Genomic DNA, 25212 nt, shown 5'->3' with positions numbered 1-25212 from the left:
TCCCCGTGAGTCGGTGGAAGACATGCTGAAAGCCGCGGGGAAGAAGGTGAGGGAGTGAAGCGCCTCTCCCCACCCTTTCTCGAACGCGCGGGAAGCCGCCTACCCACCCCCAACCCTGTCCGGTCGGCAATCGCCGCTCCCACCTTCCGCCGCCGCTTTGAGTGAAGCCGGAACGACGGGGGTCACGGCGGGGGTCAGAGGGTAAAGGTCTTGCTCCCAGCAGCCTCCGCGGTGGATACGTCGCCATCTTGGATCCGCGGGACAAGAAAATTCATGCGGTGAGTTTTTGGCAAATTTTCGGAAGTCTGGCAGCGGGGTGCGCGGCGGGGGCGGCGGATTCGGGGCCCCCTCAAGGCCGGGGAATGCCTCGGGGCCGGTCCGGCCGCGTCCGGGGTCCGCGGGCAGCGTCCTGGCCCGCCGCTTCCCGTTGCTTTTGTCTCGGCTCCAATCGAGAGAGGGAGAGCGGAGCGGGCGGGGAGGGGGGGTGGCGGCGGTGGAGGAGGGAGGGGGTGTGTATGGGGAGGGTGGTGGACGGGACGTAAAGCGTCGCTGTACTTGGGTGGCTGCAGCGGCAGCCCTGGATCCTAGCTAGGCCCGGTCCCTTCGGCGGGCGCTGAGGCTTCCCTTAGACTCCGCTCCGCCGAGCTCCCGCCAGCGCGGAGGAGCCACCGTCGCCGCGCTGCTTCCTGGGGAAGAAGAGAAGGCGGCTGCGGTGGTGGCCAAGGAGCCCGGGTCCGCTTTAGATGGGGCTGCCGCGTTCCCAGCAGCTGCCGCGGTCTCTGGCTGTTCACATTTTCTGAGTACACCCACATCACCTGCAACTTGTGTCTGTGTGTGTATGTGTGTGTAATAGATGGGGGGGGGGGGCGGGACATTGTACTGGCTAACGGGCCTCAGGAGCCCCCAGGCCTTGGGATACCAAAGGGTATGGTTGGTGGAAGGAGGAGTGCAACTGTGATGCTTCCTCTGCCACCGCACCGGGAGGGTGAACCTTCAGTGGTGTGATAGAGAGTGAGACGGGATAGTCCTGGGGCGGCGGAGGAACCTGAGACGCTTCTGTTTGTGAAGTTGCCAGTTCTAGGTTTCTACTTCCGCCGGGGCCTCTCCACCTTGTACTGCCTTGGGTCTAACTTAAAAGTTTCACGGAAGAAATGAGTGGGGTTGAAAGAGGCCCACCTAGTTTTTCGTTGAGGCTCTGCTGTCCATCTAGAAGAGAAAGCCTCAAACTCCTGTCTTCAGCGAATGCGAATTCTAGTTTTCGTTTATAAAAACACTTCCAAGGTTTTAGAATTTGCATTTATACCATAGCCTGTGGATATGGCATTACCACCACAAAAGTCTTACATACGGGTACCACCCTCGGAAGGAACCTAAACATCAACTTCCCTTGAATCCTAAGAGGAGGCCTTCACTTTTCAACATCTATAAGACCGAATGCAATTCATTCTGTTTCATTTTCATAGAACTCTTGGTCAGAGAATCTTAACTCCTTTCTTAATCTTCTGGACCGTTTATAATAATTAAGTACATTCATATCAACCCTTATATTCTTGGCGAAATAATAGAAAGTACTGAGTTAAAATCTGTTCACGAGGGAGGCCATACTTGAATTTAGAGGTAACAATTGAACACATTTCTTCCTGTTAGTCTTGGCATTGGGAATTTCTAAACCTCTAGAATCGTTAAGTGTAACTTTTGATTTGCCTTTAGGAATAACATAAGTGGAAATATAAAGTATGGGGGCGTTGAATAGAAATTTCAAAGTGTCTGTTTACATGGGTATAAGTTGAATTGTTTAGAAATACTTAGTATATTTGACAAGTTATTTCTCAAACGTCAGTGAACACATCTTTTGCAATTTTGCAAGATAACTTTATCTCAGAGTTAAAGGGTTGATTCAGAATCACAGAGGACTGAAATGGCTAAAACATCTAAAGATGTCTACATTCAGATATTTTAGTTGAAACACTACTTAATGGACCAAGATCGTTAATAAGCTTTGTATGTTGAACTCCTCTTTAGTTTGTAATTCTTATATTAAATTTAAAGGAAAAATAACAATACATACGTAAAAAAGACAAAACTGTTCACTTTGACTTTGTAAAATTCTCATTTAATTTTAAAAAGGTATTTTTCTCATTTTTTCCCTAGGGGCTTGAATTGCAGTTACTTCTGTGCATACTTTGTAGTTTAGACAGGAATCGAGAAACTCACAGTTTCTACATCCTGATTAATGTTGTATCAATAAAAATAAATTATTGTAAGCAGAACCCTTTTATTCTAAGTATACTGCATAGAGATATCTGTAACCTAATCTGATGCTCTTGGGGAATGAGAATTGACTGTATACCTAAGCAAGCAACAGCCTTCAAATACAGCCTTTAAAAAATTTTCAGTTTCTGTAATACTTCCGTTTTAAAGTAAATTTGTGTGGTGGAAAAAAATAGGACAGAATGCAAGAGTGTATTTATATCTCCTTCGTTTGAGAAGTACTTGATCTTGAAGATAAAATAAAACTCAGAATGATATTCTTCCCCAAGAGAGCTAATTACCTATGTTTTTACTTAATAATTTTGGGTGTTTAATTTACTTTTTCATTTTCTGGAGATGCTTTACACTTAGTTTTAACCTGAAATTTTTCTTTGTTCAAAAGTAAATAAGTACTTCAGATTTATGAGTAGATTTCATTACAAGTGCTTCTAACCTAGTTTTGGTTTTTATTTCTTTAATAGATAATGGTATTAAAGTTACTTGTATCTTGAAAGATTCTTAGAGAATTTTTCACAACCTATGGGAAATTATAGTTTTGCCCTGTATAGTGACAAATTTGCTTCATAAAATTTTCTTATACTGTAGAAAAGTAGAAGCATACTTTACTTCTATATATGAAATATGAATAGACCTCAATAGACTAGTAAAAATAAGTTCATTTGTTTTTTACTCCTTAAGAGCAGTGATAAATAGTATTTTTAAATTAACCTGAAATTTTTACCAGTACAAGGTTTGTTCTATTATTACATATTTAAAAACAAAACTTTCCCTGTGCTTGCTTGAATAGGCATTGAGGACAGCTTATGCAAATAGTGATACAGTCTTAGGAAAAGATACTACTAAATAAGATTTTGTTTGTTGCCTAGACCTCTGGTAGATTTTGTAACACAAAGAAGCAAAAGAAACCAAGGTACTAGGTAGGGCAGTTTTACAGAGTTAATCTGAGCTGCACTATAATTTTTGAATATAATTACATACAATATTGATATCAAGGAAGGGATCTAGTGCTATGATAGGAATCATTTTGGTTGATGATACAGGTGATGGTTCCTCCTTACTAAGGTTAATTTCTGCCTGTGATGCTTAAACAGGAATTTCACTGTGACTTTCACTAGATGTTTTGAATAAGCTTTAACATTGATGTCTGTTAGAGAGAGTCTGCCTTTGAAAAGAAATAGAATGGACATTAGGGTTTTCACTTTTTAAAATTACAATTTTTACCTTGATTTTTACCTTGATTTTACAAAGAGAAATTTCAATTTTTACCTGATTTTAACCTTTCCACATTCAGTTTAAATACTGTATATATTTTTTCTTCTTGCTTTAGTTTTTCTGTTTGGCATCCTTTTTTGACCTCTTAAAATTCCTGTCTATGACAGGTCATGCTCATATGGCTTGTTCATTTATTTACTTTGTCTATACTGTTAGGGATAACCTGGAAAAATAGTTCTTATTATGTTTTTCTAACAGCTTGTTCTCTGAGATGTAGATGCACATCTCTTGGCATATCACTTGGAGGTACACTCAATTATGAAGTAATAAAATGGCTTAAGTGGTTTTTTTTGATAATATAGCTTATTATAATATGGAAATATAAAATAAGTTATGTAGGAAAAAATTTCCCTTTTCTGGACATATTTGATGTATATGCTTACACTTGGGATCTATTTAGATGTAGGTAGATATTTTGGACAACTGTATTTGCTACTTACCCTGAAAGCTTTTGTTTTTGTTTTTTTGCTTTCATATATTTTTATGTGGGTGGGTAGGGGTACTTTTACTACCACGTCTCTGTTTGACAAACTTCTTCGTCAAAACTCTACTGTAGTGTCATTTTTTAAATGAAACTATTCCTGAGTCCCCAAATCCTTTTGTTGTGCTGCTTTTAGTCTTTAAGCTTAAATAATTAAAAGTGTCATGCTGCATTGTAACCTACTGTCCATCCCTACCATCTACCATAACCTCCAGTGGACCTTAAGCACCTTCCTACCTAAGAGGTAGGGTTATGTCTTTATGTTTGCATTTCTAGTACCTTCTGTAGTACATAGTACTTAGTAGGTTGTCAATAAAGGTTATCAGTAAACTGAACTGGTGCCAGATTGTCATTTGACTCCATGCTTTCAGGGTACTGTTTCCCGGTCCATAGACCAGAAATACTATATTGGAAAAGGGGATGGGAAGAAGAACATCCTGTATTATTTTGCTTCCTTGAATTTTTTTTCCTATAGTTTTGCATCATAATTACCTATGGGAGGCTAGATAACTAGCTTCTTAGAGAAATGTATGTAGAGTAAGTGTAGGAAAGGGAAGGATAGTAATAAAGTGCCTCTGGTGATGTGTTTCTGTATTTTTTGCTGTATTTTGTATGGCTAAGGTCACTGGTTGAACGATATTTTGAATAGACAGTCCCAGACCTATGATGGTTAATTTTACAATTTTTTGATGTTATGATGATACAAAAGTGATACTCATTCAACAGAAACTGTACTTCAAATTTTGATATTTTTTTCTCTAGGCCAGCAGTTTTCTGTACAATACTCTGTCGTGATACTGGGCAGAGGCAGCCACTCACAGCTCCCAGTTAGCCATGCTATCATAAGGGTGAATAAACAGTACACCTGAAATCATTCTGTCTCCATATAACCATTTTTTTTTTCACTTTCAGTACAGTATTCAATAGATTGCATGAGATTTTCAGTACATTTAAAAGAGGCTTTGTGGTATTTTGTCCAAGTGTAGGCTAATATCGTGTTCTGAGCACATTTAACTTAGGCTAGACTAAGCTACAGCATTCAGTAGGTTATATATATTAAATACATTTTCAGCGTAACAATATTTTCAGCTTAGGATGGGTTTATCAGGATGTAATGCCATCATTAGTTGAAGAGAATCTGTATTTTTATTTACACAGTAATATATACTTAACCATTGCTTAACCAGGAACTGCTATTGGATTTGGGCTTTTTGCAGTTAGATTCTGTCACCCTGCCCACCCCCCCACCCTTTCCCCAACCTTTTTTTACTCCTAATGCTTGTCCCAAAGCTTAGGAGTTCTTCAGTTCAAATACCATTCTCCTTATGAAAATTAGTTAAGATGACTTAATGTAGTCTAAAACGTTTAGTTCTGAAACTAATTTTTCATGGTGACTAATTCCAATTGAAATTGGGAACTAACCGTGGTCTTTATTGGTCTATGTTGTTTTCCAACATTTTGCAGCAGAAATGTTAATGTATTTGATTATTTATGCTGTCTATGCCACTCTGGGAGGTGTTTGGTCATAAATGATACATGTACTGTTTCATCTTTTTAAAACCTGAAAAATTCCAATTCTGAGAAACACGTAAGCTTAGAGGGTTTGAATAAGAGATTGTACACTTGTTTTGTGTCCATTTTTTGAGATGTAAAAATCAAAGCAGAGTAAATGGTACTCTTGAATTACATTTAGTGGAGGTGCTAACATTTGACTTAAAATTTTAGAAATCTTTTTTTATGTTTCATTTGCTGTATATTTGCCACAGAGTTCTTAATGATTGAAAACTGAAGATACAGAGAGAGGGTATATATTTTTTAAAAGATAATTTGATCCAGTACTCAGGACAGCAGTCCTTTCTCTGCTTTTACTGAATTGAAATGTCTTTCCTTATATTGAAAGTAGATGAGAGTCACACTTAGTAATATTTTACTCTGCCAAGGAATGATAAAATAAGCAAGAGAAAATTATATGTCCTGGCAGTTTAGGTAACAATGAGTGGACTTGCTTTTTTCCAAACATATCGATATGCCATTTTTCCATTTATGTATTTGGATGTTGAAACATAACTCCATTTTGTATCCACATCCTGACAGAATGTAATGATTGATTATGTAATACAATGTGTTTGGGAGAGGAACATTTGGTTTTGTGTCATATTTGGCAGGAATGTGTTTTTGTGTTACTTTTTACATTGTAAATTATGTTTATCCTTCAAATTTTGTATTTAATTTTCTCTTTGTAAAAGTTTTTGTGAGATTGGTATCATAACAGTATTCAATAATTAATGCCATTCAAAGGACCTGATTCCTTTTGACTTAATTTTATTGCTTAATATTTTAAAAAGTGGTTTACAGCTTGCAAAGCACTTTCATATACATTATCTCAAGTTTATTTATATATGCATACGTACATATGTATATATGTATACATACATATGTATGTATTTATAATCTCTATACCCATTGTGGGGCTCAGACTCACAACCCCAAGATCAAGAGTTGTGTGCGCTTCCAACTGAACCAGCCAGGCGACCCCATTATCTCAATTTTACATGGTTGTCATTTTGATGTTTACTTTTTAAATAAGTTATATATATTGGTTAACCTTTTTTTTTTTTTTCTTTTTTTTTTTGAGAGAGTGAGCGGGTGATGTACAGAGGATGAGGGAGACAGAATATTTTTTTTTCATTTTAATGTTTATTTATTTTTGAGAGAGACACAAAGTGCGAATAGTGGGGGGCAGGGCAGAGAGAGAGAGGGAGACACAGAATCTGAAGCAGGCTCCAGGCCCCAAGTGGTCAGCACAGAGCCTGATGCAGGGGTTGAACCACGAATCATGAGATCATAACCTGAGCCGAAGTTGACTGCCCAAGCCCAACTGACTGGGTCTGAGCCACCCAGGCGCGCCCCCTGGGGAGAGAGAATCTTAAGCAGGCTCCACACCCAGATTGGAGCCTGAAACCAGAAACAGGGCTCCTCAATCCCACAACTGATCCCATGACCGGGAGAGCATTACCTGAGCCAAAATAGGGTCTAGAAGCCCAACTGACTGAGCCACCCAGGTGCCCCTTAAATAAGGTTATATTTGAATATAAATATAAAGATAGAACAATCAAGCTGTTTTGATTAGTATTAAAATTAGTAATTGGGAATTATAAAGACCATTTTATTCTTAGACTGGACACAGCATCTAATATATTTCTCAATGTTACTCTAGCTTAATTTATCAAATTAAGTATGTATAAGTGGAAGGTTTATTTTTGTTTTTAATTGGTCATCTTGCAGATTTAGGGTAATATAGAAATTTGAAAGAGAAGTAGGAAATTTTTTGTTTTAAGCTTGACTTTGGCAAAATAAAACAGCTCACATTTTTAAGCATTATAATCATATTTATCAAGAAATGCCAAAGTTTTAAATAATACTGTGTTATAATAAGAATAGGTAATTTTGTATCACACTGATGCCACATTTTATACATTTATTTATTGCACATTTATTTTGCAAGGACATTATGTGCTGAGCAGATATGTCTTGAGCTTTGCCTTGATTTACTAGGGCAAAAAATAGTGCTTTGGGTTGTAGTTTTTTTTTTTTTTTTTCATGTCTGTTTATTTTGAGAGAGAGAACACAAGCAAGGGAGGGGCAGGAGAGGGAGAGACAGAGAGAGAATCCCAGCCAGGCTCTGTGCTGTAGGCGCGGAGCTGGATGCGGGGCTCAAACCCACAAACCAGGAGGTTACGACGTAAGCCGAAATCAAGAGTCAGACTCTCAACCTACTGAGCCACCCAGGTACCCCAGGGGGAGTTTTTATAATTTTGAGTGAGCATGTCTGTCCTTAAGAGTAGAAAAAAATTAGACTTATAACCTTCTTTCTGATTTGTGTCCACTTACGAGAAATGTGGATATATTCGTAGACCTTTCAACCCAAGCTTTGAGGTCTATAGCAAAGCCATTAAATCTGGCAGCAGAAACAGCCTTCAAAGTGTTTAAATTCGATGTAAAATGTACTTTTTCTTTTTAAGTTTATTTTGGGAGAGAGAATATGAGCCGGTGAGGGGCAGAGAGAGAGGGAAAGAGAGAATCCCAAGCAGGCTCCACACTGTCAGAACTGGATGAGGGACTCAGACTCAAGAACCATGAGATCATGACCTGAGCTGAAATCGAGAGTCAGACGCTTAATGGGCTGAGCCACCCAAGGGCCCCATTTTTTTTTTTTTTTTTTTAGTTTTATTTATTTGTGGCGGGGGGGGGGGGGGGGGGTTGGGAGGGGCAAGCGGGAGAGGGGTAGAGAGAGGGAGACAACAGAATCTGAAGCAGGCTCCTGGCTCCAAGCTGTTAGCACAGAGCCTGACATTGAGTTCGAGCCCATGAACCATGAGATCATGACCTGAGCCAGAGTCAGATGCTTAACCAACTGAGCCACCCAGGAGCCCCTTCAAATGTACTTTTGTATTCTTTGTGTGTATACATCACGTATCCTAAATAGGCATATATATATATATATATATATATATACACACACAGATATATATATATATACACACACACACATATATATATATAAAACAATTGTAGTCCAGTGCTTCAGGGAATCTGACCTTTGCCTACTCTTTAAGTATTTCAGAGCATAGTTTGAAAACCACTGGACTTGATCTCTAAAGTCACTTCCAACCTAAAATTCAGCATTCTTAGAAAGTCAGGAATTTTTATCTCTTTGCAGATATGGAATTCATAGAATTTACTTGTTTTTGAGTAACATTTGGATAAAAATTATTTAAGTTTAAATTTCAGGTTCTAGTGATTGAATGTTAGCATCGTAGATATTTTGTAGATAAATTCTGTAATAATTTGAGTGTTTATTCTCTTCTAGACATTGCTGTAGCTCTGGGTATGTATGGTAGTGAACAAGACAAGTCTCTGCCTTAATGGAGCTAACATCTTAGAGGGGGAGACAGAAAATAAAAAGGTAAATAATTTCAGATAGTAGTAATTGTGATAAAGAGAATAAAGAGGTTAGATAAGGGTATAGCAATTGATTAGGGATGAAAGAAGGGGACCAATTTAAGTAGGGTGATGAAGAAAGGTCTTTTTGTCTGGAGGTAACATTTGAACAGTAGCTAAAAATAAGGGAAAGCCATTAAAAAATTTAAGTGATTGGTTTCCCAGGCAGAAAGAACAGAGGGCCCAAGATGGGGTCAAGTTTTGCTTGTTTCCTGATAATCAGAAATTTCATAAACAGTTACTTAGTGCCTTCAGCATAAATAGGGATAAACCCTAAAGGGAAAAAGATGATTAAGATGGTCTTTGTTTTTCAACCATGAAAATGTTGTGGTGGACCCAATAATTTGTATTAAATTTTATAGCAAGCTATAGGGAAAGAGGGATTATTTTTTATTAAGAGGCCATGGAAATGTTTTCTGGATTAGGTGGAATTGGGAGTCTGTCTATATTAGTGGAAAATTATAAAGGGGAAGAAATTTTAAACTTTATTTGTATTAGCATAGAAAAATGCTTTAAGAGTTTTCAGTTTTGCAAGGTTGTACCTAGTATATTTTTCTTAGAAATTCATTAGTAATGGTTTTCATGTTTAATCAGATTTTCTTGTACGGTTCAGTATACTGCCATGCACTGTTACAAGTGCTACTGAGTAATTCAAGTTCATTTTTTATGGTGCATGTTGTGGATACAAGTTAGAATAGAGTAACATTATTTGAGGGAATTAATCAAAGAGGAGATAATTTGATTTGGGTTCTAAAGGGTGATTTGGGGTTCTCTAGGTGGGATAGGGTACACAGCATTGCGAATACAGAAAGCCTGGGAGAATATGAGGATTTGGAGAATGGCACAGTAACCTCAGGAGAAGTTGGATGAAGGAATGAACTTTTTACATGATGGGGACTAATTTACCATTTTTTTAAAACAATGCTCTTGAAAATCAGATTTGTGCTTCAGGGGGGCATTGTAGGTTTCACAGTCAAATTATAATTAAAATTATGATTTGATGGTGTGAAATTTTTGAAGGAATATATTTTCTTCAGTAGAAAAATTGAGTATTTTGAATTCATACTGGCAGGATTTTTTATTAGGAACCATATGACTGAATGGGGTGCCTGGGTGGCTCAGTCTGTTGGGCATCTGATTCTTCATTTCTTCGGCTCAGGTCATGATCTCACAGCTGTGAGATTGAGCCCTGCCTGGGGCTCCACACTGGGTATGGAGCCTACCTAAGATTCTCTCTGTCTTTCCCTCTGCTCCTCTCCCCAGCTTGCACACACCCTCTCTAACCTAAACTAAGAAAACAAACAAACAAACAACAACACACCAGAAAAACAAAACAAAACAAAACTGTATGAAACTCTTTTAAGTTTCTACCAGAGAACTTTTTATATATATAAGCCAATACATATAAGCCAAAAGTTAAAAGTTTTAGTGGGTGAAATTTGTTATATGTATTTTAGGGCAGACAAAGTTTAAATGTTATTTGACATTATTTGCAGGCATGAGATTTAACATTACTTAGATAAATTAGAATAAACCAAAACTTCTGAATTAGTGATATAATTATTCATAGGAGCGGATACCTATACAGGTATCGCCTGCTTTTCAAAAGTTCACGTTATGCCTCTTTGCTTTTATGAGATACTTATGTTAGTACCTGTTTTCCCTAACAGAAAGATGAGGGTTTTTGCTCTATGAAAAAAGGTAGAAAATGAAAGTCGCATTTAGTGTTTGTTTTATAATGAGTCTCTCAGTGTGTACTGGAGCAGCAAGAGGAACCGCAAGAACTACACTTAGCATCTCAGCATCATGCCGCCGTAGTTTTGAACTGTGTCTGTGGGCATCTGTGCTTTATCTTAAATTTATTTTCTGCATTGGTTAGCAAGAGGTGTCCTAAGGTTTCAGCAAAGCCTGAGAAAAGTTTTTTGGGAGTCTGTGGGAATGTTCAAAACATTTTCCATATTGGGGCACCTGGGTGGCTCGAGTTGGTTAAGCATCCAACTTCTGCTCAGGTCATGATCTCACGGTTTGTGAGTTCAGGCCCCACATCAGGCTGTCAATGCAGAGCTCACTTTGCATCCTCTGTCCCCTTCTCTCTCTGCCTCTCCCCCTCTTTTGAGTGCATGCATGTGCTCTCGCTCACTCTCTCAAAAAGAAATAAACATTAAAAGAAATTTTTCCATATAAGTCAATGGTAATTGCTTCGTTTTACTAAAAGGTTTCATAGAAATGCTTTACTTTTGAACAGTGGAGAAACCTGTGTTATGTTACTACAAGTGCTTATTTTACAATGCTTAGATGTGTGTTTGTGTAATTCAGAATATTGCATGTGACAGTCACGCACTTATTTTAGATTGTTGGCATTATTTACTAATTCTGAAATGCAGGAGAGACAAAAGCCCAAATGTGTGTTTTCAAATAGAAAGAATTAATTCCTTAAGAATGCAGTTTGAGCAAATTAATACTTTGATAGTATGCATTATATGTCATTTTTTCGTAGGGGAAGCTAATGGATTTCCATTGTGACTTGTAGCTGCCCAAGTTGCCTAATTGTCTGTTGAGTTCATTTTTGGCTGAATAAGATGGAACTGATTATAACTCCTATTAAATTGTGCTGGAATTTTACATGATCACCATTCTATCTCTTTTAATTAGTTCTGTAACTTACCCTCCCTAAACTTCAGTTTTCTCATTTGAAAAAATGTGGATAGGTAGATTAGATGTAAGGGATAAAGGCTCTTGTGGGTTTTTTTGTTTTTGCTTTTGTTTTTTGTAGGGGGTTGCTATGTAAAGATGAGATTCTGTGGCAAATGAGAATTAGCCACAGTTTTTTCAGAGTGCATTATGCTCTTTTCTGTATCAAATTTGTAAATGTAAACAAGGAAGATGCAGTTTTGTTCCTAAGAGTCTATGTATGTTTTTCCTGCCAGGAATTTTGCTTAGATGTGTTAAGTATTTTGTGTAGTATTTTGAGTAACATAAATACATCTTAACATTGCTCTATCTGAAGCTCTTGGCGTGGTGTATGGCATATAATAGGTAGGCATTTGGTAATTCCTTTGGTAAACGGGTAGATCTAATAGAACGTTAGTTTAGGGCTCAGACTTGTGTCTACCTGAATTATGTCAAGTTACCTATAGCAAGTTTCTTCTCTTTGCCTCAGTTTCTGTATCTTTAAAATGAATCAAGTGTATTAGAATCATGTAGAACATCTGACAGATTTATAAAGGTATTGGTTTATATCTCTTTCCTTTTTTGCAGAGTAAATATTCCAGAATCTTGGAGGAAATTCAGAGGGAATACTTAACATAGAAGTTACCATTTATTTTTTGAAAGTTGAGAAAGTCAGGTCATTTATTTACCTTTGAGTATGTGCTCACCTTTAACAGAGAGATAATACATTGTATTGGAAAGACTACCGTACTTGGATTCAGAAAATGGGTTCCAGTCTGGGTTCCATGAATTTATTAGCCATGTGCTTGGATAAATCAATTAATACTGAAGAGCCTTAGTTTTTTAGTCATTTATACTTTCTAACGTTCCTGATGAGAATTGAGGTAAAGAGAACGTTTGGTTAATTGTAAAGTAATGTTAAAGTGTTGTGGTGATGATTCCTGATTATTAATGGTTGTGATGCAACTAGTAGTTTTAAGTTGTGTGATTTCATTCATTCATTTTATTTTACCATGTGGTGCTACTGCATTCATATGGTTTTCCTTTATTTTTATGTGATTGAATATCTGGCTTATTGGATTTGGGGGAGGAGGGAGCATGGAGAGTGTTCATCATAGTAGGCAAGTTAATACTTGGATATTTTTGCATGTGGAAGTCCTGATTCTTTCTTTCTGTAAGTATATATGGCAGGGAGTCTACCTCATGTTCATTTCCTCTTCATTAAGGATGAAAGATGGTGAATGTTCTTTGGGTTATTCCCATTGTTTGTAACTATATTTGTGTCCTTTATTACTGTTAGTCAAACATTTTTATGGTCATCGTGCCTATTTTCCTTGCAAATGAAATTCACTTGTAATTTACAGTTAGAGAATTGAGAATGTCAGTGCAGTAGTTTGAAACTATTGTGTATTCTTTATGTAATGTGTATGAATAACTTTTACTGTTTTGTTTTTTTTTTTTTAATCCTTAAATCTGTAAGATCTCTTGGGTACTGAGCCCTTTGAAGCATTAAATACCATATAAGGAAAGCAGTACTAAGTAGTTGCAGTAGCAGAGTAAGGAAAGTGAATCACAGAGTAATGAAATTTGGAAAATGATTGTTGTTCATTGAAGGGAAAGGCATTGCTTTTACTGTCACCCTTGTAAAATTGGAGTTAACTAAGAGTAGCTAGAAAATTCATTTTTCAGAATAGTCTATATCCTAAAGTGTATAGTTAAATGGCTTTTATTTTTAATCATATATGCCAGCCTTGGCAAACAGTACATGCTGAAATTTCAAGATATGGCAAAGATACGTGTTTTTGATTCTACAAAATTAAACTTTCAGTTTTAACACTATTTCAGAAATAGTTATCTTTACTTCTGATTTATCAATTTGCTCAGAAAAAGAGCAGTTAAATTCTCTTGATTTCTAACATTATTCCAATTAACATATTAAGAAATTGAACTTTATTTAATTTTATTTTGAGAGAGAGAAGGTGCAGGTGAGCAAGGGGCAGAGAGAGAGAGGGAATCCCAGGAGGGACAGAGGGGAGGGGAGAGGAGGGGAGAGAGAGAAGCAGGCTCACCCAAAGCGGGGCTCAAGCTCACCCTGTGTGGGAGTGGAACTCACAAACTGAGATCATGACCTGAGCCGAAGTCAGATGCTTGACAACTGACCCACCCAGGCACCTTTGAGAAGTTGAACGGTTTTTAAAGAGAAGACTTTTGTAATAGAAATGACTTTCCTTAAATTTTTTAATGTTTAGTTTTGAGACAGTGTGAGCAGGGAGAGGCAAGAAGAGATGGGGGGCAGAGGATCTGAAGTGGGCTCTGCTCTGACAGGCTGACAGCAGTGAGCCCCTGCAGGGCTCGAGCTCACAAACAGTGAGATCCTGTCTGAGCCGAAGTCAGATGCTCAACCGACTGAGCCATCCAGGTGCCCAAAATGATTTCCTTGTAACTTACTTGTTTTATAAGTTTGGATTCTTGAATATAGATGTTCATTATCGCAGCATACCCAGGAAGTAATACTATTATTTTAAATTTTTATGTAAAGCAAATAGAATATGAGGTCATGTGCTAAGGCCTGTGGTAAAAACTAAAATAGCAATACTTACAGGAAAGTGGAAAATAAAGATGAGAAAAAGAAGAAAACAAAAGTTACTTGGTAATCTTGCACACCAGAGAACTGTTAACCTGGGCAGAGTATGTGTATGTAATCACTTTGATTACCAAAGTGATACAGGAGGATATGGAAAATGTAGAAAATGCTGAAAAGTATGAAAGAAGAAGAATGTCTAGGGACAACCACTGTTCTTTTTTTGTAATAGAGAAATTGGGCTATACTTACTGATTTATAACTTGTGTCTTTAAAAACAAAAGCTTAGATCATAAGCATTTTTCAGCATCATTCAGTATTTATCCAAAACATGATTCCTGGGGTGCCTGAGTGGCTCAGTCGGTTAAGTGTCCAACTTTGGCTCAGGTCATGATCTCATGGTTTGTGGGTTCAAGCCCCACGTCGACAGCTCAGAGCCTGGAGTCTGCTTCGGATTCTGTGCCTCCCTCTCTCTCTTTTCCTCCCCCATCACGCTCTCTGTCTCTGTCTCTCTTTCTCTCTCAAAAATAAACATTAAAAAAATTAAAAAAAAAAAAACCAACATGATTCCTTATGGCCAGAGCATGGCTGACTTAATTCCTTATTATTGAACATTTAATTTTATTTTGATTTTTCACTTTTATAAATAGCACTGTGGTGAACATTTTTTTACCTGAATTTTTGTTTGTACATTTTATTTCAGTTTTTAAAATGTTTACTTATTTTGAGAGAGAGAGTGGGAGGGGCCGAGAGAGAGAGAGAGAGAGAGAGAGAGAGAACCCCAAACAGGCTCCCTGTTAGTGCAGAGCCTGAGGAGCAGCTCAAACCCAGGAACTGTGAGGTCATGACCTGAGCCAAAATCAAGATTTGGACGCTTAACCAGTTGAGCCAGCCAGGCACCCCTGTTTGCACATTTTAATATTTCTTTAGAAAATGTTTATAGAAGTACAATTATTATTTTTAAAGTATTAGAGGTAGCTCCAATACTTGAAATTTACTTTTTAAGCTTCATTATCCTCTCCTGTGAAGTAGGTATACCTTATAGAATTGTTAGGAGTGAATGACAGTAGGACTTTCATAAGTAGACTCCTCTTCCTGTAGCATTTACCATATAGTCATTATTTTAACAATTTTGTCTTTCATTCTACCACTAGATCATGAGTAAGGATTGAGTCAGCTTTGCTCTCGATGTGTATTTGAAACCTTGCGTAGGGCCTGACAGATAAATTGTTGAATGTTTGAAAAACTATTTTCCAAAGCTTTTAATACTTACTTTTTTTCTTAGAACAACCTTGTGTCAGTTTACATTGTTACCAGCTATGTGTGAATTGTCTTCTTAATTTTTTTGTTAATGACACTGAGTGTGGTTGTGTAAAAAAATATTGTCCTAAAATTTGAAGGTATAAACTTAAGAGTTTTAGAAATTTTTTTTTCCCAAAGTGCTTTACATGTTTTCTGTTCATAACTTTCATTCTCAATACTAAGAATAAAAATAAGAGTAAAATAATAAAGGATTATAATCCTGTTTTTGGTCCTCTCCCAAGCATCATTTTATATATCCTGGGAGAAAAGCAAATCATATTTAATACCACACAAATATGAAGAGAAGTTAACGTATTGAAGTTCTGTACCAAAATTGACCACAAAGTGGTTTAAACTGGATACACTAATAATGTAAAAGTTTAAGAGGAGTTTTGCCTAATTTAATATGCTGTATCAACAGTAAAAATGTGGCTAAGATGTTATGTTAAATGCAAAAATAAGATTGTGTTTTTACCATTAAGCTTATTTTGTCCGGAGGGCTTCAATTTGATATCCATGGGTGAATTTGAAAAGAATAAGTGGTTTGGTAGTGGGGGTTAGGCAAAGTAACATTTAAGTACTGTATTAGATATTTTCTGTATGTTACTCATTCTATTTATTCATCTGGCAAATATTTATTTATCTATTATGTACCAGGCGCTGTTCTAAGAGAATATAGAGTGGAAGTGCCTGGGTGGCTTATTCAGTTAAGATCTCAGGGTCTGAGTTCAAGTTCCATGTTGGGCTCTGTGCTGGCAATGAAGCCTACTTAAAAAAAGAATGAGAGAAGGGTGCCTGGGTGGCTCAGTCTCTTAGCGTCTGCCTCTTGATTTTGGCTTCGGTCATGGTCTCATGGTTCATGGGATTGAGCTCCATGCTCTGTGTTGACAGTACGGAGACTGCTTGGGATTCTCTCTCCCTCTCTCTTTGCCCCTCCCCCGCTCACACACTCTTTCTCTCTCAAAATAAATAAACTGAAAACAAAAAAGGTACAGGGTACAAAATAAAAGATAAAATGTGATGTGCCAGATGGTGGTAGGGGTGTGGAGAAAAAGAGACCAAGGGAGTATGAAGTTTGTATGGGATGCAGATTTAAATTGCCAGGTCACGGAAGTCCTTCCCTAGAAGGTGACAACCCTGTGGTGAGGGAGCAGTTCTCTGCATATCCAAGAGAAAGAAGTTCCAGAAGGGACAACAACCAAGAGCAAATGCCCTGAGAAAGGATGTCTTATTTTAAAAAAAAATTTTTAATGTGTATTTATATTTGAAAGCGAGAGAGAGCATGAGTTGGGAAGGGGCAGAGAGAGAGGGAGACACAGAATCCTAAGCAAACTCCAGGCTCTGAGCTGTTAGCGCAGAGTCTGATGCAGGGCTCAAACCCACGAAACGTGAGATCATGACATGAGCCACCCAGGCGCCCCTAGAAGGGATGTCTTATGATTGAAAAGTCGCAAGGAAGTCTGTGTGGCTGGAGTACAGTGGGAAAGGGGGAGAATGGTAGGCAGGTGGGTGCAGAGAAGATAGGGGGAGAGAGGCAAGTCAGGAAAGATTTTGTAAGCCATCAAAAGGACCTTGGCTTTTACTCTGTGTAAAATGATCCTCTGTATAATCTTCATAATTATTATACAGTTGATTGAATTCTACCCATTTTACAGTTGAATAAATAAAGGTTCTGTAGGGTAGTCTGTAGTTAACTTCTTCAAGGTTATATAGCTAATGAGTGGCAGAACTAAGATACGAACTTAGATCTTTGACTTCAAAGTTTATGGCTATTTCATTACACTATCATTCTTGCCCTAGCATACTTCTAGAGGCTTTCACTTTTTTTTTTTTTCCCCTTAAGCCAGGATTTATAGTGAAGCCAGGGTGAGTGTCCATGCATGTGTGTGTGACTCAGAAAACCGTTCCCTTACTGCAAAATATATTCAGATTCTTTGTATTATGTTGTAAACGATGACTTTAAGCATGCTAGTTTTAAAATGCTCTGTATTGATTTCATGGCCCACTGTTGGGAGTCCATAGTTTGAAAATCACCACACTGTTTTCGTAAAATGCCAGAAGTTCCAGATTTATCCAATGCTCTGAATTATGCTGAGTGGCTGCTTTGATCCCTTAAGAAAAATCCTTATATCCATAGAAGTAGCTCTTGGGTTGGGAAGCAAGATGTAATGCAATTAGTATATTGTAAAAACGTGTAACATTGGAAAATTCGTGTATGATTTAGATTTTCTTGCTGAAAAACTACAACTTAGGAAACTTTAGGTGACTGAATTAATAAATCTTGTATTATGAAGATGGCAATTAAGACTAACAAGCTAATGCTGCTATTACTATTATTACTGATTTCTGTTGAATGTTTATTATACTAAGTTTCTTTACTTGTTTACTTATTTATGCTTGAGATTTTTATTTATTTATTTTTAAAGTAATTTCTAAACCCAACATGGGGCTTGAAACTCACAACCCCAAGATCAGGAGTCTCATGCTCTACTGACTGAACCAGCCAGGTGCCCCAATACTTTTTTTTTTAAAGCAATTTAATATGTTACTCAAATTTTTTAGGAAGTTTTTAAAAATACGTATATCTTCTATTAAGATTTTCTCTGAGCAAGGCCCATGATCATTTGATGTCTATAGGAATAAGTACCATTTTTTAAGTGCCTTATTACTATTTTAATTTTTAAGTCAACTTTGTTAAGGAAACTTACATATTAAACAAGACGTCCATTTAAGTGTCCTTTGCAATGAGTTTTGACATATTTATATACCTGAGTAACAATCAATCACCACGATTCAAATAAAAACATTCGCATCACATCCAAAGTTCACTGGTCCAGGCAGTCCTCATTCATGGCCATAGGCAAACACCAGTCTGCTATCACTAGAGCTTAGCATTATTTTTTTAGAGGTTCAAACAAATGGAATTATACAGTGTGCATTTTTTTGTGTCTGACATCTTTCGCTCAGCGTAACATTTTAAATTAATCAATATTGTTTCATGTGTCAATCATTCATTTCCTTTGGGTAGTATTTTGTTGTGCTCTTGTAACAGGTGCCTAAAACATGTTTGTTGAACGAATGCATGTTTGGCACAGTAATATCCCTCCCTCCACAATTTTGCTGCGTTTCTTTATAATGAGGATGTTAAAATCTCTTCTAGACTGTGTGCATATGTTGCTAGACTTAACTTTGTGTGTACATATATAAAGGGATGATTTAATAGTGAAAAATATTCAAGATTTAGAGCTAAATGACGTTGGCATGAATCCTTGTTTTGTCACCCTATATGTTATGGGCAAGTTACTTAATTTTTATGAAGCTTAGTTTTCTCTTTTCTAAAATGAAAGCAATTATATTTACATGTAGTTGTTGAAGTATTAAAGAAGTATGTAAATATTGTGTGTAAAGCAAATATATTAGGCCTATAAAAATGGTAATGTAATTTAATAGTGATTTTTTTTTGAGTGCTGGTGGCTAGTGTCTGCTTTTTATCTATTGACAAAATCATGCCTACCTGTAGGGTTGCAGTTATTTATTTATTAATATTCATTAGTGGTTTGAAGAAACACATGTTTATGCCTATTAAAAATCTCATCTAGTAAAATTGATCACTTTTAGGTCTTGATTAGTTTACTTTTAGGTCACAAAATTGTAGGTTTCAGCTAATTAAAATTATAATTAAAGATAATTCATAAACTTTTTTTACAGATTGAAAGGCTTAGTGAAATATAAAGGTGAAAAGACAGCAGTAATTCTAATTCTTCATTATTGGTGGCTAATTATTTCAAAGAGTAAAATGATGGGGAGAAAGCAACCAGGAAACTAACATCTTTTTGAGTCAGGTTCTGTAGTAGTTGTTTTCCACATACCATTTATTCATTCAGCAAACTTTAATTTAATGCCTACTAGGTATTAGGACAAGCCTCAATGTGGGCTTTTAAAATTAATGCTTTTTTTTTTTTTAATCCCCTCTTCAGGCTTTGCCTGGTATTTAAGTACTACATAAATGTTTGTATATTTGTTGAATGCATTAATATTTTTATTTGGCCTTGGAGTAGAAGAGAATTAATGTGGTTTTTAGGAGATTAAATCCGTAATGTGTGCTTGTGACCAGGAGATTTTTAACTTACCTAAATAACTAAAAGGTTATTAAAGTTTATATTTTGACCATAAACACTGATACGGCTTAAGTGAGTTCTGATTATGCTTGTATCAAATTAGACTTGACTTTCAAATTAGACTTGAAAGAAAAAATTAAATGCTGGGGGAACAATAGTAGGCTTTATGCTTGTGTATGGTATATACAGAAAATTTAGAATAAGGATAATAAATTTTTAAGGGTATCTTTTGGCAGTTTATTTTTCACTACAGAAACTTACTGTATGCCAGTGTGTTACATTTTTTCTTAAATTTTACAGGTTAAGTCTAATTGATTTATTGTCTTATTGATAGCTGGTTAAACCAAAAATGCTGTTGTAACCACACATTCAGTAAGAAAAGTTACTAGATGAAAACAGAAGAATGGCTTATTCTGAAAATATATAATATAGAAGAAAAGGAAGATAGAACTTAGTAGGACAAGTAGAAAGGGGTGATTAAATGACATTGTAAGTGATGATAAAGTGAGACAGGTAGTAAATTGTGCTTTTGAAGTTAAAAAAAAATGAGTTGAATAAGATCCTTAAAAACTAGTATTTAGGGGCACCTGGGTGACTCAGTTGGTTGAGCATCTGACTCTTGGTTTCTGCTCAGGTCATGATTTTGCAGTTTTGCGGGTTTGAGCCCTATATCGGGCTCTGTGCTGACTGTATTGAGCCTGCTGGGGATATTTTCTCTCTCTCCCTCTCTCCCCCTCTCCCTCTCTCCCTCTCCCCCTCTCTCCCTCTCCCCCTCTCTCCCTCTCTCCCTCTCTCCCTCTCTCCCTCTCTCCCTCTCCCTCCCCCCCCTTTCTCAATCAGTCTCTCTCTCTCTCTCTCTGTCCCACCCCCCACTCACGCTGTCTCTGTCTCACAATAAATACACTTAAAAACTGATACTCAGTTTTTAGGCAGACAGACTAGAAACGTTTTTCTAAGATTGATTGATTGATTGATATTTTAAAGAGAGAGAGAGGGAGCACTCATGCCTGTGTGAACAGGTGAGAGGGTCAGAGGGAGAGAGAATCTTATGCAAGTTCCACACTCAGCCCTGACATGGGGTTTGATCCCACGACCCTGGGACCATGACCCAAGTCAAAACCAAGAGTCACGTGAGCCACCCAGGTGCCCCTAGAAACATTTCGTTTAGGCTTGTGGTTCTTAATCCTGAGCGCTTTACACCCCAAGGGGTCGTTGAAGATAGGGGTGCATTTGTTATTTCAGTATTTCAAAGAAAGCAAATCCAATGAAACACTTTAATTTACTTTGAGACTGAATAGTCTAATTATAATTACTTTTTGGATTTTCATAAAAAACATCAATTTTTGGTAATAGCAATCATCTGTAGAATCCCTTGTTGGTAGTTACATGTGTCTAAAAAGGTAGAAAACCCATTTTATTTAATAAAAGCATAAATAGAAAAATATTCTTGAGCTCTTGTTGAACATGTAAACCTTTATAAATATGAATATATAACTGAAATAACATCTCATCCTTCCACTGGCATATCAATTTTAATCTCAGAAACGTCATTCCCGATTACTTTTATCTGGTTCTATACGTTTTGCCATTCTTCACTGCAGTATCATATTACCATCTGGCTTAGCATTTTTCAGTATCACAGATCATTTGTGTTAATTATTTGTTAGGTAGGTGAAAATTCCATGAGAGCAGGTACTTTGCCTGCCTTATTTTTTTTTGTAGTATCTTGTCTGTGTATCTGTCTACCTAGAAGTGTTAACATTTGCACCAGCCAGGTATGATCTAGCTTTTCTACTTCCTCTCCAATACTTATTACTATGTTTTTTGTGAATGTTGCCAGTTCTAGTGAGTTTGATCTCATTGTGGTTTTAATTTGGGTTTCCCTAATGACTAATGGAAATGTTTCTCATTGTTAAAAAAATCCCATTGGGATTTTGATTGGCATTGTATTAATTGATCAATACAATAAATTTGAGGAGAGTTAACATCTTAATTATATTGGGTTTTCCAATTCTTAGACACAGTGTATATCTCCCCATTTATCTTTGATTTGACTCATCAGTGTTTTTGTTTTAGTGTACAGATCCTGCACATATTTTGTTAGATTTATAAATAACGTATCTCATATTTATACTTAACATCACATTGGGAGGAATTACTTGGAGCTATAATGGCTCTTACGAGCATATAGTAGTGGGATTTTTTTTTCATACATTGATCTTGTTTGTGACCTTGTAAAGTATAATAGTGCTTTTTTGTAGATTGTTTTGCATATTTTACTCAGGTAATCCATTCCTCAAATAGGGAAGATTTCTTATTTGTCTTTCCAATCTATGCCTTTTGTTTGTTTTCTTGCATCATTGCACTGCCTGGGTTATCCTTTACTTATTAGCAAGGATATTATTAGCAAGAATTCAGTTGCCTTATTAGCAAGAATTCAGTTTTTCACCACTAAGTATAATGATGTAAGTTTGTCAAATTAAGGAAATTCTGTTCTATTCCTGGTTCACAGAAAGTTTTCAGGACGAATGGATGTTCAATTTTGCAAAATAATTTTTCTGTCAGTTGATATGATCACTTGGTTCTTCTAGTCTATTAATATGGTAGGTTTTATTGGTTGAAACTCTTTAATATTGTAATAGCTTTATTGTTAAAATTCACATACCATACTGTATAAACTCACCCATTTAAGATGTGAAATTCAGTGGTTCTTGGTATATTCACAGAGCTTCACAACCATTACCACAGTCAATTTGAGAAAATTTTTTACCACCCCAGAAAAAAATATTACACCCTTTAGCAGGCTGTCTCTATTTCCTTCCCATCCCCACCCTCACCCAGCCTTAAGCAACCATGGATCTACTCTTTCTTTACTTTTGTTTGTCCTGAACATTTCATGTAAGTGGAATATGTGCTTTTTCATGAGTGGCTTCTTTAACTTGGCATAATGTTTTAAAAAATTGTACAAATTGAAGCATTTATCTGTATTTTATTCCTATTATTGCTGAAGAATATTCCATCGTGTGGATATACATTTTATTTATATGCATTTATCAGTTGATGGACATCTGGGTTGTTTCTACTTTTTGGCTGTTTTGAATATGATGCTATGAACATTTCTGTACAACTTTTTGTGTGGCTGTATATTTTCATTTCCCTTGGTTACATACATTGTGTAATTGTGTGGTCATATAACACTAGGTTTATTTAACCTCTTGAATTGTTGACTGTTGTGGAGAGCAGCCCTACCATTTTACATCTTCACCAGCAGAATATGAGAATTTCAGTTTCTCCAGATCCTGGCCAACTGTTGTTCTTGTTTTGTCGTTTTTATTATAGCCACCATGTTGTGTATGATGTGGTATCTCATTGTGGTTTTCATTTACATTATCCTGGTGGTTAATTACCTTAACATTTAAAAAATATTTTTAATGTTTATTTGAGACCAGGTGAGAGACAGAGTGAAAGCAGCAGAGGGGCAGATAGAGGGAAACACAGAATCTGAAGCGGGCTCCAGGCTCCTCACTGTCAGCCCAGAGCCCGATGCAGGACTCGAACTCACGAACTGTGAGATCATGACCTGAGCTGAAGTCGGATGCCTAACCGACTGAGCCACTCAGGCACCCCCCCTTAACATTTTTTGAGTGTACATATTTGGTCACTTCTTTGGAGAAGTAACCTGATCAGAACCTTATCCTGTGTCTGTTTTTAGTTTGTCTTTTTATTAATGAGTTCTAAGATTTTTTAATATATTTTAGATGCCAATTCTTATTTATCATTTATTTTTAAATTTACATCCAAGTTAGCATATAATGCAGTAATGATCTCAGGAGTAGATTCCAGTGATCCATCCCCTAAGTATTACACCCAGTGCTTATCCCAACAAGTGTCTTCTTCCTTAATGCCCCTTACCCATTTAGCCCATCCCCTCACCCACAGCCCCTCTGGCAACCCTCAGTTTGTTCTCTGTATTTAAGAGTCCCTTTGAAACAGCACACCTGTATCCCTTGGATAAATACCTAGTAGTGCAATTGCTGGGTTGTAGTGTAGTTCTATTTTTAATTTTTTGAGGAACTTCATACTGTTTTCCAGAGTGACTGCACCAGTTTGCTTTCCCACCAGCAGTGTAAAAGGGTTCCTTTCTCTGCATCCTCGCCAACATCTGTTGTTGCCTGAGTTGTTAATGTTAGCCCTTCTGACAGGTGTGAGGTGGTATCTCATTGTGGTTTTGACTTGTATTTCCCTGATGATGAGTGATGTTGAGCATTTTTTTCATGTATCTGTTAGCCACCTGGTTGTCTTCTTTGGAAAAGTTTCTATTCATGTCTTTTGCCTATTTCTTTACTGGATTATTTGTTTTTTGGCTGTTGAGTTTGATAAGGTCTTTATAGACTTTGGATACTAACCCTTTATCTGATATGTCATTTACAGATATCTCCTCCCATTCATTGGGTGCCTTTTAGTTTTGCTGATTGTTTCCTTTGCCATGCACAAGCTTTTTATTTTGATGAGGTCGCAATAGTTCATTTTTGCTTTTATTTCCCTTGCCTCTGGAGATGTGTTGAGTAAGAAGTTGCTGCGGCTGAGGTCAAAAGGATTTTGCTTTCTTTCTCCTCAAGGATTTTGATGACTTTCTGTCTTATATTTAGGTCTTTCATTCATTTTGATTCATTTTTGTGTATGTTGTAAGTAAGAAAGTGGCCCAGGTTCATTCTTCTGCGTGTCGCTGTCCAGTTTTCCCAGCACCACTTGCTGAAGAGACTGTCTATTCCATTGGATATTCTTTCCTGCTGTGTCAAAGATTAGTTGGCCATACGTTTGTGGGTCCATTTCTGGGTTCTCTATTCTGTTCCATTGATCTGTCTGTTTTTGTGCCAGTATCATTACTGTCTTGATGATAGCTTTGTAATGCACCTTGAAGTCCAGGATTGTGATGCCTCCAGCTTTGGTTTTCTCTTTCACGATTGCTGTGGCCATCCGGGGTCTTTTTTTGGTTCCATACAGATTTTAGGATTGTTTGTTCTAGTTCTATGAAGAATGCTTGTGCTATTTTGATAGGTATTACATTGAATATGTAGATTGCTTTGGGGAGTATCGACATTTTAACAATATTTGTTCTTCGTATCCAGGAGCATGGAATATTTTTCCATTTTTTTGGTGTCTTCAATTTCTTTCATAAACTTGCTGTAGTTTTCAGTGATTAGATTTTTCCCCTCTTTGGTTAGATTTATTCTTAGGTATTTTATGGTTTTGGTGCAATTGTAAATGGGATCAATTCCTTGATTTCTCTTTCTGTTCCTTCATTATTGATGTATAGGAATGCAACCAATTTCTGTGCATTGATTTTATATCCTGCAACTTTGCTGAATTCATGGGTCACTTCTAGCAGTTTTTTGGTGGAATCTTTTGGGGTTTCCAGACAGAGTATCATGTCATCTGCGAAGAGTGAAAGTTTGACCTCCGCCTCACCGATTTGGATGCCTTTTATTTCTATGTGTTGTCCAATTGCTGAGGCT

At 36.9% G+C, this 25212-nt stretch overlaps 1 protein-coding gene across 3 annotated transcripts in view; it reads left to right on the top strand.

The window, feature by feature from the left end:
• Nucleotides 1-163: 163 nt before the first annotated feature.
• CNOT2 (CCR4-NOT transcription complex subunit 2) overlaps nucleotides 164-25212 on the top strand; it is a 130386-nt gene continuing 105337 nt past the window's right edge. For 2 of the 3 annotated variants that reach the window (XM_019455088.2, XM_019455086.2), the window contains exon 1: nucleotides 170-278. In XM_019455088.2, the coding sequence (XP_019310633.1) occupies nucleotides 274-278 (5 nt within the window). In that variant the 5' untranslated portion in view covers nucleotides 170-273. Of the gene's footprint in view, nucleotides 279-25212 lie in introns of all 3 variants that reach the window. The other variant, XM_019455087.2, reaches the window with a different exon arrangement.

This window comes from Panthera pardus, unplaced genomic scaffold (genome assembly GCF_024362965.1).
Source record: "Panthera pardus isolate Hobbes unplaced genomic scaffold, ASM2436296v1 HiC_scaffold_6, whole genome shotgun sequence".
Lineage (NCBI taxonomy): Eukaryota > Metazoa > Chordata > Mammalia > Carnivora > Felidae > Panthera > Panthera pardus.
This window is presented reverse-complemented; position numbering and strand designations above follow the sequence as displayed.